This window comes from Misgurnus anguillicaudatus, chromosome 12 (genome assembly GCF_027580225.2).
Source record: "Misgurnus anguillicaudatus chromosome 12, ASM2758022v2, whole genome shotgun sequence".
NCBI lineage: Eukaryota > Metazoa > Chordata > Actinopteri > Cypriniformes > Cobitidae > Misgurnus > Misgurnus anguillicaudatus.
This window is the reverse complement of record NC_073348.2, coordinates 2,136,257-2,154,845: the sequence shown is the minus strand read 5'-3', so window position 1 is coordinate 2,154,845 and position 18,589 is coordinate 2,136,257. Positions and strand designations below refer to the sequence as shown.

Below are 18,589 nucleotides of genomic sequence, written 5' to 3'. Positions count from 1 at the left end.
CGAACCCGGGTCGCCCGTGTCATAGGTCCGTGACACTAAAGACTGTGCCACAGAGTGACATAATAGAAACTGCTCTCTACACTCCTTAAGTAGCCTCCAGCAAAATTCACGTTAAAAACAAATTGTGTGGAGGAAGTGACGTATGCCGTAAAGCAGTGGAATTTTGTAGTTTTTTTTGTGCTCTGGTTACTACCAGAAACCCTAAGTTTTAAAATACGAGTAAAAGTGATACAGACCCCGTCAGGCTATGGTAGACATGTCATTCAACCTATTTAAAGTCGATGTACTATCACAAGGGTCTTGAAAATTTATTATGAAGGTTGAAAAATTACATGGTGTCACTTTAAGATACTTGGTAGCCTACAATATTTCCCTCTTATGATTGAGCATTGGAGACTTGGGCTTGAGTGATCTACTTGCTGGTGGCAAGCTTCTCATTTCTCCGATGAGTCAACGACGACCCAAAGTGAACTTCACCGAGAATTGCATAGAAATCTTGTCAAAGAACAAAAAAATAATAGTATTAACCGGTTACCATTATTAAAATAAACGATTCTGTTCCAGAACATATATAGTTTTTAAGTTTCTAGTTTCGTTTCTGTTCTGTTCTTTGCAAAAGATCAAAAGTTTCTGGTTTTCGTTTTCGTTCCATGATGAACCCATTCGAAGCCTTGATTCTCACTGTATCACTGTATGACTTGTAACACTATCACACTCTCACTGTATCATTTTCACTGCAACACTCTAATCGCTTTATGGCTGTGACACAATATTTCACTATCACTCTTACTGTATCACTAAATCACGTTATTTCACTATCACTCTTACTGTATTACTGTATGATTGTATCCTTCTGTCATGCTATTACTCTCAACATATCACTATATGTCTGTATGTCTGTATTGCAGTACTTTCACAATAATTTGAATTTTATAAACTTAAATTAAGTTTCAATGTATTTCTGTCATAATAATCAGTTTCTCATTATCAAAGCTCTAAATTTATTTAACATGATTTTTGAGTCTGTAACTGATGTGTGTGTGTTTATGTTCAGACATTGATGAATGCAGCAGTCTGGGTCGTGTATGTCAGAGAAATGCAGACTGCATCAACAGTCCAGGCAGTTACCAGTGTGAATGTTCTGATGGATATATACTCTCACCAAACGGAGCCTGTACTGGTGAGACCGTAACCATAACTTGAAAATCATTTCATTTAACCAAACACTTCACTGGATATCATCTATATCCCTCCATAAACACACTGTATTTCAGATCGTAATGAGTGTGTGGAGACACCCGGTGTGTGTCATCATGGAGATTGTGTGGACCTTCCAGGAGGATATGAATGTGTCTGTCATAACGGCTTCACGGCAACACCAAACCGCAGGATGTGTACAGATGAAGATCTGCTCGTATTATCTGCTGTATGTTGCCGTCTGTCTCATAAGGACTCATAAGTCTGAATGTTATCCGCAGATGTGGATGAGTGTCTACGACAGCCGTGTGGAAACGGCACATGTAAAAACTCCGTGGGCTCTTTTAACTGTATCTGCCATCCTGGATTTCAGCTCACCCTTAATAACTACTGTACAGGTACTCGAAAGAAACTGATTCACATTGAGATTTTTATCATAGAGTGGTTTTGAAATAGTTTCAGCAGATGTTTATAGTTTGACAAGTAAAAATTGTAGTTTTAAAACAAACAGTAAGTTTCAGGTGAGACTGTGTGTTTTCTGTAATAAGTCATTGGTGTGAATGTGTAATAAGATGTAATGGTGGGTGTCTCATTCTTGTCTTGTGTTGTTTGATCATTTCTAGATATTGATGAATGTGATGTGTTTCATGGACAGCTGTGCAGGAACGGTCAGTGTGTTAATAATGTTGGATCCTTCAAGTGTCACTGTAAAGACGGTTATGAACTCACTTCTGATGACAAGAACTGTAGAGGTGAACAAACTACTTTAACTCTGATTAAAGTCAGATTTATGATGTATATCACATTTACTTTTGTCTAAAGCAACTAAGAGATGAGATGAATGACTCAGAGAAGTATAATCTAGAATAGAGATGTAGTGGTCAATATATAATAATCGTTATTGTGGTGTAAAACAAAACATTACACATGCATGTCATTAATCAGTTAGGTTCAAACTGCTTAACTAAGTATGAATGTAGCACAGTATTAGTATAGTGAAATCTGCTTCATGTGTCTTGTGTGTAAAATGAGACCACACATACATTATTCATATTTCACAAACAGATGATTATTTAGTCTTTCACAACTTTACCTAATAAAGTGTATGTATATAGATAGTGTACCGTATATGGTCGCCGTGATTTCACCAACTAAGATGTGATCCTGGATCAACATTTTTTGTTGATCCTGGATCAACTTTTAAATCAAAGATACCCCAACTTACCCTTAACTCAAACCCTAACCATTTTTAAACCCTCAAATTAGTGTGAAATAATAGTTTGAGGGGTATTTTTTAAAAGCCCCTAACCCAATCCTAAACCTAAATCTCGCATACACACTAATCCTAATCCTGCAATCTGATTGGTTAATGAAAATGTAGATCCAGGACCAACAATGGTGTTGATCCAGGATCACATCCTACTTGGTGAAATCACGTTCACCACCAGGATATGCAGATCAGAAAGAGAATATATGACTTTGTAATGAACAGTTTTCTAGTAATGAGATGAATATAAACTTCTTGCTGAAATGTTTTGCACATGTATAATATATTCAGATTTGTAAATAAATGTTAGTCAGTCCACTGGTTAACCAGTTTGTCTTGTGGTTTAATAAATGCAGATATTAATGAGTGTCTAAAGAGTCCAGGGACGTGTGCTCCAGGATCATGTCTGAATCTGGATGGATCTTTCACATGTGTCTGTCCCGAAGGTTTTATTACCCACAATCATCTCTGTGTAGGTAAGAATAACACATTATATAATACATAACAAAAGATTATTTTTCATTCACTATTAGTCATTATTAATATAGATATTTTTCATTTTAGTTTATTAAAGAGCCCGTATTTTAACTCATTCACCGCCATTGACGAGTTATCTCGTCAATTATGAGTTCATATTTAACTAATAAATTTGCCTTTCTGGACGAATTTCAAAGTGAAAGTGTAATACCGCTTTTATCCACTAGACCGAATTTATCAAAAACGGAAGTTAAAAAGATTTAATGATTTATTTTAACTGCCTTTATGTTTGATAGTAATTCTGAGTCTGATCTCTAACATAAATTCCTTTACAAAAACGCAATTTTTTAAGCCTTTCGCTCAAAATGTTGTATTTTTGAAGAGAAATATCCATATTTCAGTGGTTAAATTAAGTGGAAAAAGTAAATATATAATGAAAGTTTTTTCCCCATTTGTTTGTTTGTTTGTTTATTGTTTGTTTGAAAGCAGAGGGTGTGTTCTTTAATTTGATATAATTTGTATGTTTATATATTTATAGAATTTTCGTTTATTTTCGTTTATTTTCGTTTTTCCCCAATGACTCTCAGATGAATCGTTACCAAACTCCTCCTTTTGTAACCCTATTTTGCGCTGATTGGTCAGATAACCTAGTTGTGATTTGTTTGCTATGTACATTGCATGTCGCTCATCAACATTACTCGGCTCCTTTTGGCTACGTATGTTGTGTTAGGCTTGATGAGACTAGTTCTAGTGCACTTATGTATTGATTGCTCTAATTGCCTCTATTGTTACCTCATTTTAACCTCAATTATATGGCTCGCCAATGTGCGTCAATATTGCACATTGTATACAGTGTATGGATAGCGAACATGGCATCAATTTGACCTTATCAGAAGTTTAAAGATACAAAATTTAAAGAAGACATATCATAAAAATGTGACAATGTTCATGTTTCAGTGCTGTAATTGGGTCCCCAGTCCTTCTATCAACCTAGAAAACGTGAAAAAGATCAACCCAGTAACTTAGTTTTGATAAACCATTTTCTGCAAGCATGTGAAAAAACAACTCATTGAAATTTGGCTCCCCTTGTGATGTCAGAAGGGGATTTTATTATAATAATACCGCCCCTTAATCTGCACTATTCAACCACAGCACTGTCATTTAGTCCTGAGAGAAAAAATAATCAGTCTCTCCAGAAAAACGTGATTATGCGATCGCATGATTCAATGCATAATCAGTCAAAGTCCGCATATTTATGCGGGGGCCGCATTTTTCAAATACACAGCACTTTTACAGCATAAATTGCAGATTTCATAATCCCCGCACTTTCGTAGCAAAAATCACATATATCTTAACAGAAAGTTGAAAAATTTAGCATTTACTTCACACAAGCACAGCCATGTCCCCTGTTGCCATGGGAACGTTATGAAGTGATGTGATTGTGACGTCAACATCAATAAAAAGCTGAAAAAACTGCAAACAGTTTTTGCAAGTTCCCGCAATTTCATTGCATAAAATTGCATAAATATCCTGCATATTCCATCGCATTTTTTAAGAAAACGTGCCGCAAGCTCAAGGATTTTTGCCCGCAACAATCACAAAAAAGCTAGTTTTTCTGGAAGGACTGATTAATTGACAGCACAATTGAGTTTCAATTTCAACCAACCGCCATTATGGTGATCAGTGTTTGCATTTCATCCACTCATTTGCATTTAAAGGGACACACCCAAAAACGGCACATTTTTGGTTACACCTATAAAGTGACAATTTTAACATGTTATAATAAATTATCTGTGGGGTATTTTGAGCTAAAACTTTACCTGCGTACTCTTGGGACACTAAAGATTTATTTGACATCATTAGAAAGTCTTGTGTAATCTCCCCTTTAATTATCATGTTTTTTTTCTGATTGTGATGATATAATTAAATGTTATGATGTGTGTTGATTTTTTTCTCTTTTAGATGTGAATGAGTGTTCAGAGGACTCGACGGTTTGTCTGTATGGCTCTTGCTTTAATACTTTAGGAAGTTTTGAATGTGTATGTAAACCTGGATTTGTGCTGTCAGAAGATAAACATCACTGTTATGGTACATTCATATTATTATATTAAGTTGGATTTCACTAATATATTTCAACCAATACATATTAATAATTATAAATGATAAGAGTAAAGAAAAGGCAGCCTATGTACAGTAGATGTTGATCATTTATGACATGATTGATTTCAATAGATTAGGATTTGTTTTCTCTGGGCTGTTGTTATGTAAAATATCTGTCAGGAGTGTTGTGAGAGTAATATCTGAAGTGTATAATGTCTTGTGCGTTTATTGTGCAGACACTAGAGAGAGTTTCTGTTTCACACACTTTGAGATGGGCAGATGTTCAGTACCGCAAGCCTTTAACAGCAGCAAAGCTAAGTGCTGCTGCAGCATCATGACCAAAGAGGGCTGGGGTGACCCATGTGAACTCTGTCCTAAAGAACAGGATGGTACTTGACCTCTCATCTTCATCATCATCAGTCTAAACCATCACAACACCTTCTCATTCTTTCATATGTTGTGTTTTCACAGCTGGATTTCTGGACCTGTGTCCGTTTGGTCATGGCATTATTCCTGGGGTCGGTGACACACGTGTTGGTGAGAGAATGAGGACAAATAGCCTACATGATTTAAAACTGTCAATAGTTAGAGATGGAAGCTGAAACACAGCCAAACAATCAATCAATCAATCAATCAATCAATCAATCAATCAAAATGTATTTGTATAGCACCTTTTTACAATGTTACATTGTTAAAGTGGCTTTACATGAGAAAAGAATTATTATTAAATTATACTACTTTAAATGTTGATATACTAAACAGTGATGAGAATAAAGGTGTTTGATTGGATACAAAGGACAGGTTATGGCGTTTCGATTAGAGTTGTGTTTGAATAAAGTTGGAGGTAAACCCTACAGGTCCTCGTGGACAAGGACTGGACACCTTATCATAGATGGATTAAGAAATGAATTTTAGTGTGAGAATTACAAAGCACTGTTTGTATGTCTTGAACAGATGAGGTCAGAAGATGAATGCTGTAATGCCACAGATCTGTGCATGTATTTGTGTGTTATTTTCAGACATAAATGAGTGTGTGGAGAACCCTGAGGTGTGTGTGAACGGTCACTGTATTAACACGGATGGATCTTTCCGCTGTGAATGTCCTGCCGGATACACACTTGACTACACAGGAACACGCTGTGACGGTAAGAGAAAACCTGCAAAACACGTAAAGAACTGCCTTTTCAAAAGATATTGCCGGCAAACACAGACATTCACATTCAGACAGGATTCAATTTCTCTGAATTTGGCGGAAAACAGTAGTAAATTGAATTTTTACAGAGGTCATGAAAGACAAACAGACATGGCCGATTTGGAAAAAAAATTAAATACACGTCTGAGAAGCACGATAGGGTTCAGACCTTCATGTCTGATGCAGGATTCTAGCTGTAAAACAGGCCCAGGTTTTTTCTAAACAAATGTTTTCGATTGGTGAAAGGTCTGAACTGTGGTCAGGTCAGGACTATGTAGTCATGCTTTTGTAATAGATGCAGTATGTGGTTGCTGAAATATGCAAGGATGGATGAAAACATATGTTGCTGTAAAACCTATATATATATATATATATATATATATATATATATATATATATATATATATATATATATATATATATATATATATATATATATATATATATGAAGAGTTTGGTTCCAAAACGCGATAAATGCCATTTTTGAAAAAAATGAGTTACTGCCAAAAATCAGTATTATATCAGGTCAGTAGTTAAAAGTAAATTCTTAAATTTACGCAAAATCCAATATCCGCCGTGATATTCTGTCATCTTTTCTCCCTTTTTTCCCAAAATGCGACAAACGCCACTCCTCCTTTTTTACAGAACACAATAAATCCATTCCTGATATTACAGCCCACCAGTCACGCGATGTAAACAAACAATGGCGGCGCGATGAGTACACGGAGTCCTAGTTTTCCTCATCTACTTTGTACTTCGTGATCAACAAACAAAACAAAATAATACTTTAATTGCATTGCTAAACCTGTGATGGTTTTCTGTGACGGGAAAGAAACGTAAGCCATCAACATCTAATAATTTCCGCGAGAGGCACTCGGGTGCTTGTTCTCCCGACAGCATGAAGCTTCTCATGCTTAAACATTGACCCCAGAGGATCTTATATGAAAACTTTACATTATTTTACTCAACGAAAATCGAGCGGGACCAAAACATTTTACAGCTGATCACTGTGAAAATGTAAAGAGACGACGTCAAGTATAACCGCAGCAATGTGTTCTTAATATAACAAAGTAAGTGTTTTGATTAATGACATTAATGTTTATTTTTAATCATTGTATACCACTAGTCAACTAAATAAATATAAAATGGTAAAGATGAATGCACATTTATACATTGATTTAATAGATTTATAGCATTTTGAAATAAAAAACTGTCATGGATTTATTGCATTTTGTGGAAAAAATAATTCGTTTTTATAATAAATCTTTTAAAATCAAGTTATGGACTTGAATTTTTTATCTTTTTATAACCTAAAGATGCTATGTGAAAGTTTGTAACAGAAAATAGTGGTTTTCATCTTGTCACTTTCTTGGTATAGAAAACACGTTTTTACCGAAATTTGTCAAAATGGATTTATTGCGTTTTGGAACCATATATTTATTTATTATTGTTGCCTTTCCAAATGTGAAAGCTGCTCATTCTGCAGGCACTAATGTACTTCTGTACTAACAGAGATTCAGGCTTTTTTATTATTATTATCGAGCGCCGATAATAATACAGATGATCTCTCTCCTATTTAATCCAGAGTCCATGGATTCTAAAAATTTCATATTTTATCTGACCACAGAACAGTTTTTCACTTGGTCTCATTTGGCCCAGAGAAGACAGCAGCATTTCTAGATGTTGTTCTCATATGGCTTATTTTTCATGATAAACCTATAACAGCATTAGTGACTAGGCTGAGACTATAGGGTGCCAGGAGGAGAATTGCTTTCCATGATGTTCTCATCAATAGATTATTTAAAGTGTTGTGCTTTACAATCTTATATTGATTTTCATCCTTGTGTACCATAGTTTACATTCAGAGATTTTTGATGATATTCTGTACTGTAGATGATGATATAATCAAAGTTATTGCAGTTTTACCTTGAGGAATGTAATTTCAAAAATTCAAAATCACCTGATTTATTTCTTAAATTGTAATTTCTTTAGTTTAAACATTTACTTTGCTTTCTATGTCCTATTGTGAATAAAATATGAGTTTATGAGATTTGTAAATAATTGTATGTGTTTTAAGTAAAACTGAATGAAACACTACAGGGCTCTAGACATAAATACCAAATAATCTTCAGGTTTGCCCAGAGGCTGATCTGAAATCAGTCTGTTTGAAGAACATTTATTATTAGGAACCAGTGGCAGCTCGTAACTGCTCTTCCGAGGGGCGCAAATTCAAAATATGTGTTCGTAGTGTCATATGTGATGCTTGTTTTTAAAAAATATGTGTTCGTTGCATCATGTGAACCATGTGCATCACGTGTTTTGTCAAAATAAGTGCCTGCTGTACACGCGTCAAAACCATTTATGTTAAAAGAGACGCTCACGTTCACAAAAGACACGCAAGACACTTCCTTAATAGTAAACTCTGATTACACATGAGATTATCATAAACCCTTTAGACGCGGCTGCAGCAGGCACTTATTTTGACAACACACGTGATGCACACAGGTTCACTTGACGTGCAGAACACATATTTTGAAATGACGAACCACACACATGACGGCCTACATACATGTTGTGACGAACTTCGCATCGTGTGCCTTCGAAAAAAGACGTCACCAGCCGCCACTGTTATGAACTAATGTACAAGTGAATGAAACTTACTACTATGTGTGTGTGTTTCTGTGAAATGCAGATATGGATGAATGTTCAGTGGGAAACCCGTGTGGAAACGGCACATGCTCAAATGTGTTTGGAGGATTCGAGTGTCTATGTGAGGAAGGATTTGAGCCTGGACCAATGATGAGCTGTGAAGGTCAGCAGCTCTTCACGAACATGATATTATCCCTCAGAATAGTAATGGGTTTCTTCTGTTGTTTACAGTATGTGATGTGTTTTGTTGTGGCTATATTTCAGATGTGAATGAATGTGCTCAGAATCCTTTGCTCTGTGCGTTTCGCTGCATTAATACTTTCGGCTCATATGAATGCGGCTGTCCGTCCGGTTACACGCTGAGAGAAGACAGACGCATGTGTCAAGGTGAGACCAATAACCAATGAGTGTAGTGTGTGGACTAGTTAAGGATTTTACAAAATAATTCGTCACTCATATAAATACTAAAGAATAGTTTTCTGAAGTGAAACTGAATTTACAGTACTGTATCACAACATAACTTCAATGTATTAACTATGGGGTACTTTTCCCGGACAGGGTTTATCCAAGTCCTGACCTAAAATGCATGCATGAGCTGCCTTAATTTAAAAATATACTGCATATCTTAACATACACCAGTATTGTTTCTTTGTAAGGTTTGTTTTGTAAAAACTAAGGCCTAGTCCTGGATTAATCTAAAGCATGTCTGAGAAACCACCTCTATAGCTTTACCATTACCAGTCTGTTCCTGTGTTACACACAACTACATTTTTTCACCATGTAAAAATGTTTTTTTTAACACACATTTCACATCATCTGAACTACGAAGGAAGATTAGGGCCAAGCTAAAATAAGAGAAAACAAATAATCAGTAAAACCATCTTGAGATTAAAGTCAAAATGCAATATTTAATTTGTAGTTTTTAAAGAAAAAAGTCCAAATAAATAAAAGAGATTAAAGTCGTAATATTTCGGGAATACAGTCAATATAATGAGAATAAAGTAATATTTGGAGAATAAAGGTAACATTATTTCTGAAACCTCATAACTTTATTAAAGTCATAATATTTTGAGAATAATGTAATATTTTTACATTGACGTGGAAACTTTATTTTCAAAATATTACGACTTGATTCTCATTATATCGACTACTCGAAAATTATTACAACTTTATTCTTATATTGGCTTTTCAAAATATTACGACTTTATCCCCATATATTTACTTATTTTGACTTTTTCTTGAAAAACTACTAGTTAAATTTCGCATTATAATGACTTTAATCTCGAGATGTTTTATTTTTTATTTTAGCGTGGCCCTAATCGTCCCTTGTACTGAACTCTGGAATACAAACTTGTTTGTTCAGAAGAGATTTATTAAAACAACTAAACAGATGAGTGTTTATGATCTTAGCTGTACAGAAAGACAATAATAACCCTGATAAATATATATCTGATGTTCTGATCTCTAGAAGGTGCTGTATACTGTATGCCACAGACAAATATATGATGAATATGTTATAGTACTATACACTGAAGTTGAATCATGATTCTTGTTCACCTTCAAACTTTTTTAATGACAAGGACACTGTTAAGTATAAGTAGCACGCAGTGTGAAAACCCGTGCAGTACATACATCAAATTCCTTTTTTGTGCTCATCTTTTCGTGTCATTTATGTATTGGTTTCTCCCCTTTTTGTCTTTTAAACCATTGTCGCTTGGGGGTTTTGTTACATAAATGACATCCAAACCCCAATTCTAACCCCAAAATCAAACAATGTTTTAAAATACAGAAAAAATTAGAAAGCAATACATAAAACAACACGAAAAGATGTGCTTTATTAAATAACCAGGACGGACAGGCGTATCATATGCACGCAATATTGGAATTTGAGGTACCGTATTTTTCAGTCTTTAAGCCACGTTTTATTTTTTCATAACTTGGCTGGTGTTGCGTCTTATAGTCAGGTGCAATAGTTTGGAAAGTACGATATGTATTGCAAAACTTTTCACACTGCGTGGTATTTATAAGCACTTCATGAAAATGGGTTATGGACAAACCCAACTGTTGGGTTATAAATAAACCTATGCTGGGTTATTTTAAGCCAAATGCTGCATTCTTTCAACCTATCACAACAGCCCAGCATTGTGTTATTTCTAAGCAAGTGTAATTTGGAGTTTAATAGCTCTTGTGTGTGTTCAGATGTAGATGAGTGTACAGAAGATCTTCATGACTGTGACTCCAGAGAAATGAAGTGTAAAAATTTAATCGGCACCTTCATGTGTGTTTGTCCTGTGGGAATGATCCGCAGAATGAATGATGAGGTGTGTCAAGGTAAAATGATATTATTTAAACATACATTAATTTTGAAATGTTTCAAAGACACAACTACAAACTTTACTGAAACTAATCTGATCAAACAACCTAAAGTTCAACTGGTGTGTTTTAGGGAGTAATGCTGGACTGCTGTCTCTTTTACTTCTCACACATGTTTATATTTACAGATGAAAATGAATGTCTTACTCAACCCGGGGTCTGTGAGAATGGCAGATGTGTTAACACTGTCGGCAGCTACACGTGTGAGTGCAACACAGGGTTCAAACCTGACAAAACTGCGACTCAATGCCTCGGTAAAAAACCTTTGCCAACACTTGATGTTTTTTTCACTTTAAAGATGAACTGATGTAAACTTACAGATGTTTGTGATGTTTCTGTCTCAGACTACAGGCAAGGGTTTTGTTTCACTGACGTTCTCCACAAGATGTGTCAGATGTCATCCAGGAGTCTCACACCTGTCATCAGATCTCAGTGTTGTTGTAATGGAGGTCAGGGATGGGGAAACCAATGTGAACTGTGTCCTCTGCCTGATACCAGCAGCTATAAGAGACTCTGTCCGTATGGAGCGGGCTATACTACAGACGGAGCAGGTACAGACACATCAAACATCACAAAACATCTCTTCGTTCCAGTCTGAAGTATCTGTAGGAGCCAGAAAGTTGAATATGAAAATAATATTGTAAATATTGTGTTTTTTATCTCATAATTTTCACTTGTTTTATGATGTTTTTGCTCCCCCTGTGGTAAATAGAAAGAGTTGCACCTGTCTTAGCACTTCCTGTAGGTAGCAATATTAGACAGGAAGTGATGTGGCATTTTACAGGTCACATGCAGATAGTAGGTGTCAGTAGTTGTGATGAACTCTTAATGCGTTGTGTGTCTCTCTCTATCTGCAGATATTGATGAATGTAAAGTCATTCCAGATGTTTGTGTGAATGGCAGATGTATGAACATCATGGGCTCATACAGATGTCACTGTAAACCAGGATTCATCTCATCTACTGCAGGGACTGCGTGTGTTGGTACGACACAAACACTCAATAACAATTACATATACAGTACAACCATCAGCCAATCAAACTCAATAGTCACGTGTAGTATCACATGTATGTTACTTTATATGTTTATTGTTTAACGTAATGCTGGAACCTGTACCAAAGAAATATCTGTACTGTAAAACAAATTCCACCAGCCTGGCTGTGTGGTCATTAAAATTGAATTGAATTGAATTTGGTTTATGTTTTCTATCAGATGTGGATGAATGCGGGATGTCCCCAAAACCCTGTAACTTCATCTGTCAGAACACAGAAGGCAGCTATATGTGTTCATGTCCACGCGGTTATACGCTTCAGGACGACAGCAGGACGTGTCGAGGTCAGATCTTTATTCTGAAGTAGAAGACGTCGATAGCAACATTTGGACATGGTTGTGCCCTTACAAAAATGAACCATGGTTTTAAAACCAAAAAAAACATGGTTAGTGTAGTAAAACCATGGTAACCACAAAATAAACTTAAATTTGACAACCATGGTTTTCAAAAACCATAATTAAACCATGGTTAGTGTAGTAAAACCATGGTTTGCTTATAGTAATCAATATGTCACAAGCCAGGGGCTGGCTGCTGATTGTTAAGCCACGCCCCTTCTCAACTTCCACCTCGAGGAGGTCCCCAAACCCAACCCAATTACCAGACAACAACGAGGACAGGTAAGTATAAAACAATATTCTTTATTTATTTAAATATTTAAAATGTACTGGGACTTGGGGAAGGGGAAATTAAAACTAATGTCAGGCTCTGCCCTCCAGGGGGCCACGGCCGAAAGAGTGACAGAGGGTGGGGGGGTTGCGTCGAGGAACAGGCTCCCGCCTCTGGTTCCTTCTGCCCGTGGCGCACTCCTCTTCCTTCCTGGAGGCAGAACAAATTACAATCAGTGTTGGTATTGACTTTTTCCTGTCCGTGTACCTGTATGTAGCTCACGGCACTTCGCCGCCTATCTCACACAGCTCCTTGTTTATCGACTCCATCTCCCTTCCTGTTCTCTCTCTCTCCACAGACTACAGCTGGGACACGAGGACACAGTGGATCGATCTCAAAGGGTTCTCTCACCTCCTCACCGACTGCAACTTCTTGGTAAGTATGGATTTCCTTCACAACTCGTTTCTTTAGCGCTCACACTTGTTCTCTCTATTCCTCCACAGACGACAGCTGGGACACAAAGGCATAGTGAATCGATTTCCAATGGTTCTCTCACCTCTTCGCTGACTACAGCTCGTTGGTAAGTATGGCTTTCCTCCACAGCTCGTTTCCTCAGCGCTCACGCTTGCATTCTCTCTTCCTCCACAAACGACAGCTGGGACACACAGACACAGCGAATCGATTTCAAATGGTTCTCTCACCTCTTCGCTGACTACAGCTTCTGGGTAGGTATGGTTCTCTTCACAGCTCGGTATCTTAGCGTTCACGCTGGCTCTCTCTCTCTCTCCACAGACGACAGCTGGGACACAGGGACACAGTGAATCGATTTCAATTGGTTCTCTCACCTCTTCGCTGACTACAGCTTCTGGGTAGGTATGGTTCTCTTCACAGCTCTCACAACACACTCCTCGTCCCTGCTGATCGGCAGACTTAACAGGTTATGCTGTACTTTACAGGGTGGCGGACTTACGTTAGCTGGCTTACGCAATGCCTCAACTGGACAGTGGTTTCTATATGACGCCGGGGACCAAACCCTCTCGGCGAGCTCGTTGGTCTACAGAGGGGCGAGAACGTCACGCCGGCACACCGGGTAGAGCGCTGCCCTTTCCTCGATACCCGTTGGGCAATCGAAACAGGACCGGGGCGCCCCTTCGTAGAGACCTCGGGGCGGCGGATCTCCTTCGCCTCTAGCTCTGCGATGATGAAAATACACAGGTAAGGTAGCAATATTATTTGTAATACTCACACACCGCCAATTGCACAGTTCTTCACCGCCACGCCTAAACACAAGTCCGCCAAGCGTTTGGCTGCGAAAATACTTCAGGATGCCACTCCGTGATTTTAAGACTGAAACACACTCACAGCATAATCATATACAGGTTTGCTCTAGAACCGCTTTCCTCTTCGTCGTCCCGGGACGAGTGACTGGAGGCGGGGGTACGTCTGACAAGACACAGCAATCTCACTGCAATACACAGCATTACACAGCACCACTTCAAGTGAAAATTTCTACATCCAAAGACTCACCCACCACGCTCAGTGCACACAATAGACGCCCGTCTTCCTTCACTTCGCTCTGGACGAGAATATGGAGATGGTAACACGGCCTAGTGTTTGTTTTCGTCACTGTAGCTGTTTCAACACAAGGACCCTTCGGCTCACCCACCACGCTGGCTCAGGGGTAGGGCCACCCACTCTCTCTTGGAAACACTCAAAAAGATATACAGGTCAAGTACATGCAATTCACTTCCATAAATGGATTCTGTTACTCACAACTACTGCACTTTCTTTGTCCCACGTTCCCCTATGTTGATTTCATACTGCAATGACTCCAGATACATAGACAGGGCGGTTTCCAGTCGCCAACACCACTTTTCCACAGATGTATACTCACAATGGTACGTTTCTTCTTCCTTTGTTTCTCTCATCCAATGTCAATATCCGTTTAATCTTCAACCTATAAGGTCTTCGGTATCTCCATCAACATAAGTCCACGATACAAAACGAGAGAGAGAGCAAGTACAGCGATCCAAATAGCGTACCAGGCGAGCCCAACTCAGCGCTACGATACACACCAACAACGGGGATAACATGAACACAAACTGTGGTTTAAACTGCTCTTAAATACTCTCCTGGATGTTGCCATCATCCAATCACCCGGCGCTCCTCCTAATAACTCACAGCTGTACGTAGTTTGGCTGATTACAGCCCTCGCGATGCTACCGGATGTCCGGTGTTTTCTCTTCCCGGTCCGGGCGGAAACATCCGGGCGGAACCAAACTTTCCCAACTTTTGGTTCCGCCCAAAAGATCGTCACCCTGTGACAAATACACCAAAAAACTTTGGTTACTACCCTTTTACCACAATAAACCCAGGGTACATTTTTGTAAGGGTGTGTCTGGTGTTATATAATGAATCATGATGTTTAAATGTGTGATGGATGGATGGATGTGGTGTGCTATTATAAATCATATACAGGTGAATAGTTTCTTTTAGTACCTAATGCTTGTTTTTTATAGACTTTAATGAAAAGTGTTTCATTGCCATCATTGAAGAATGTTTACTGACCATCATAATAAGATCAACTTTACTGTATGATGACCACAAGAGGCTGTGTGAGGATGTTTATCATGGTTTATTTCAGAGTCAAATCAGTTCAATGAACAAACCTAAGTGACAAAAACACAAATATTTAATGAATGATTACATTTATTTTTAATAACTATCTGAAAACAATATAAGGAAATATTGTTCATTATAAGGGCGCAAGCAAACAGTAGTATTACATAACTTTCAAAAACACAAAACGTACGTTTTTGTACGTTTAAATTGTATGCTTCAGTAACTTTGTAGACATATTTGTTACATATAATCGTAGTATTATTACGTTTTAACAGCTAGAAAACGTAAAATATTTACAAATCTTTCATGAGATCACATTGGATATTCTCAATTTTTAAATTTTTTTGCACCATACATAAATGGAAAGCTTTTTTATTTAACCTTCAAATTATGTTTAAATCTCAGTTTTAAAAAATTACCCTCATGACTGGTTTTGTGGTCCAGTGTCACATTTGTGATCTGTGGTTGTTTTTTTTTACACTGACTAAGAGCTGAACTAAACTCTGTAATGTTTGTTTAGATGTGGATGAGTGTACGAACAAACCACACAGCTGTCAGTTTACATGTGTCAACACCATCGGTGGATTTACCTGTAAATGTCCACCAGGATTTACACAACACCACACTACCTGTAGAGGTAAACACACACAACACCACACAACCAGCAGGAGTTGTGTAATAGCTGTCATTTTAAAGGTGTAATGTGTTGACGCCGACTTTTAATGTAAGGGGACCCGCATGTGTATGTAGATAAAAACGGCTCATTCTAAGGTAATAAAAACAATAAAGTTTATAATGTAAAGTTTTTATACACCACTGATCATATAGATACTTCTAAAAGTTACACATACATTTAAATGCATATATCTTCATACACATGAACAGTTTTTTAAGATATGATTTAGATATTTTCCCAGTTGAACACTTTGAGAACATAAGCTGTAAACAATACATTTGAAAACTATATAAGAGAATGGCTGTTTCTCAATATGCGTCTTCAGCGATCTTGTGTCCTTGTGTTCTCGCTTTACGTCATCATTAACCGTCGAAGTTCAATTCCAATTCTCAAGAACACAAGTACAGAGGACACATACCTGGATGTGTTCTTGATATCGAGGATGCATCGAGTGCAGACTTGTGTGCTGAAATCTGGTCATGTGACCAACAGGAAGATCGCACACATCTCAATTCTCACAAGGGCGTTATGTGTTCTCGCGTCCTTCTGAGTTCATTCTTCCAAGGCCGCCTGGCAAGACCAGTCTCCACGAGAACGCAAGTCTGTTCTTTGCGTTCATGGAATTGAGAAACAGCCAATGTCTTGGTGCAGGGCAGTGGTCCTCAACCCTAGTCCTCGGGCCCCCCCTCCCAGAATGTTTTAGATGTCTCCTGATATGAAACACCTGATTCCACTCATCAGGCTCCTTCCAGAATGTTTTGAAACGTTTCCTTAATTAACACACTAACAAGCTGATGAACTGAATCAGGTGTTTTATATATGGAGACATCTAAAATGTTCTGGGAGGGGGGGCCGAGGACTGGAGTTGAGAACCACCGGTGCAGGGAATAAGATGATGTGTCAATGATGTGACACTAGGGGTCTGTCTTTGGGGAACTAATTATCTCTGATCAGAATGAAAAAGGCCATTGACGAGTAGACAATGCATACCAATCTCCGCACTCTTTTGCATATTAAAGGGAGATGACGTAGATCACTCATTCAGGTTTTGTGCTGAAGAACCTGGAAAGCATTTCCTGGCCGACCAGCGAACAGTCAAGTGCTTGTGGCATGGGGGACACAATGTCTCATTCCCTTCATTAGAGAACACAGGTTGCATACATAAGCAAGACGTTTCTTTTAGTCCCAGGTAGTCACTGCTGTGTCCTTCATTGAATATCAGCAAGATGTCTGTGATGTACCGAATAAAGGGTGAGCACTGGGAAGCATTCCTTCTCCAAATGAGATAGGAACAATATGTGGATACACCCAACCAAGACAGAAAAAGTCTGAGAACATTCACACGTTCTCACTAGCTGGGGATAACTTGTAAAAGAAAAGTGTGTCAGCGCAACAGTAGCTAGAAACTACAGACAGGGGAGTTTCTTACTTATGGAATGCTCACAAGTACTAAGCCTGGCAGTGGGGCAGACCCACTCTGCTTACCACCAGAGAGTGATAAATGATGGAGGAATGCCAACAATATACCTTGAAAAAAGAAAATAGTGTTTTCTGACTCACCAAGATAGAGGGGAGAAAGTACTAAGCAAGCAATACGCTCAGCCAGATCGAGCTGTTACTGAAAGACACAAACTGAGACTAGCTTTAAATGTAGATTATAGAATCTGGCAAACATACTGGGCGTAGCCCAACCCGCAGCCTTGCAAATGTTTGTACCAGTGCCCACAAAGAAGCAACACCCTTAGAGGAGTGTGCCCTGACTTCAAATTAGTGCATCCTTGATCCAGTGTGTCAGTATCTGAAAGTCAGCAGAAGGGGAGGACTGTCTCCAAACAAAGCAGACAAAGAGCTGCTCAGAGCATCAAAAGCTTTGCATGCGGTCTATGTACAAATCTGAGGCACACAGCAATGATAAGGTTAGATTCTCCCTAACAGGAAGTACTTGAAAGATCACCACCTGGTCCCCAAAGGGAGTGGTGGGAACTTTGGGCACATAGCCATTCCGTGGTCCAAACTGAAGGCCTTCAGGACACAGCGAGAGCCTGCAATACAGCTGTCTTTAGTAAAATATGGCTAAGAGAGGCCGATTCCCGGGGCTGCTGAAGCTGAACACACTGTATTTCCAGCAGTCTATGAAATAAATGTAAACACATAGAAACACGCAGGTCTGAAGAACAACAGCTGAATGAGACCTGAATGCAATCTTTATTTTACACCCGGGAGAGAGGGCAGAGAGTGGCATATGATTTTTTTTCATATCAGAGATGATTCATTTCAAAGAGCAGACCCCTAGTGTCATTTCATCTATACAACGTTGAGTGAGTAACAGAAAGGGAACTATGTTGTTTTAGTAGTTTGTTTCAGTATGTATTGAAGTAT

At 38.2% G+C, this 18,589-nt stretch overlaps 1 protein-coding gene and 1 long non-coding RNA gene across 2 annotated transcripts in view; one reads left to right on the top strand and one right to left on the bottom strand.

Annotated features, from left to right (window-relative positions):
- fbn2a (fibrillin 2a) overlaps positions 1-18,589 on the top strand; it is a 56,807-nt gene that overhangs the window by 31,852 nt on the left and 6,366 nt on the right. The window contains exons 31-47 of the mRNA XM_073873771.1: positions 1,055-1,180; positions 1,275-1,403; positions 1,482-1,595; positions 1,821-1,949; positions 2,821-2,940; positions 4,904-5,029; positions 5,278-5,430; positions 5,513-5,578; positions 6,061-6,186; positions 8,926-9,045; positions 9,147-9,269; positions 11,082-11,213; positions 11,384-11,509; positions 11,600-11,806; positions 12,113-12,238; positions 12,468-12,590; positions 16,055-16,171. Of these exons, the coding sequence (XP_073729872.1) occupies positions 1,055-1,180; positions 1,275-1,403; positions 1,482-1,595; positions 1,821-1,949; positions 2,821-2,940; positions 4,904-5,029; positions 5,278-5,430; positions 5,513-5,578; positions 6,061-6,186; positions 8,926-9,045; positions 9,147-9,269; positions 11,082-11,213; positions 11,384-11,509; positions 11,600-11,806; positions 12,113-12,238; positions 12,468-12,590; positions 16,055-16,171 (2,163 nt within the window). The remainder of the gene's footprint in view (positions 1-1,054; positions 1,181-1,274; positions 1,404-1,481; positions 1,596-1,820; positions 1,950-2,820; positions 2,941-4,903; positions 5,030-5,277; positions 5,431-5,512; positions 5,579-6,060; positions 6,187-8,925; positions 9,046-9,146; positions 9,270-11,081; positions 11,214-11,383; positions 11,510-11,599; positions 11,807-12,112; positions 12,239-12,467; positions 12,591-16,054; positions 16,172-18,589) is intronic.
- LOC141368928 (uncharacterized) lies at positions 12,925-15,155 on the bottom strand. Its single transcript, XR_012372332.1, has 2 exons — positions 14,275-15,155; positions 12,925-14,105 (listed from the first exon to the last, which is right to left on the bottom strand). It is a non-coding gene; the product is annotated as an uncharacterized lncRNA (long non-coding RNA).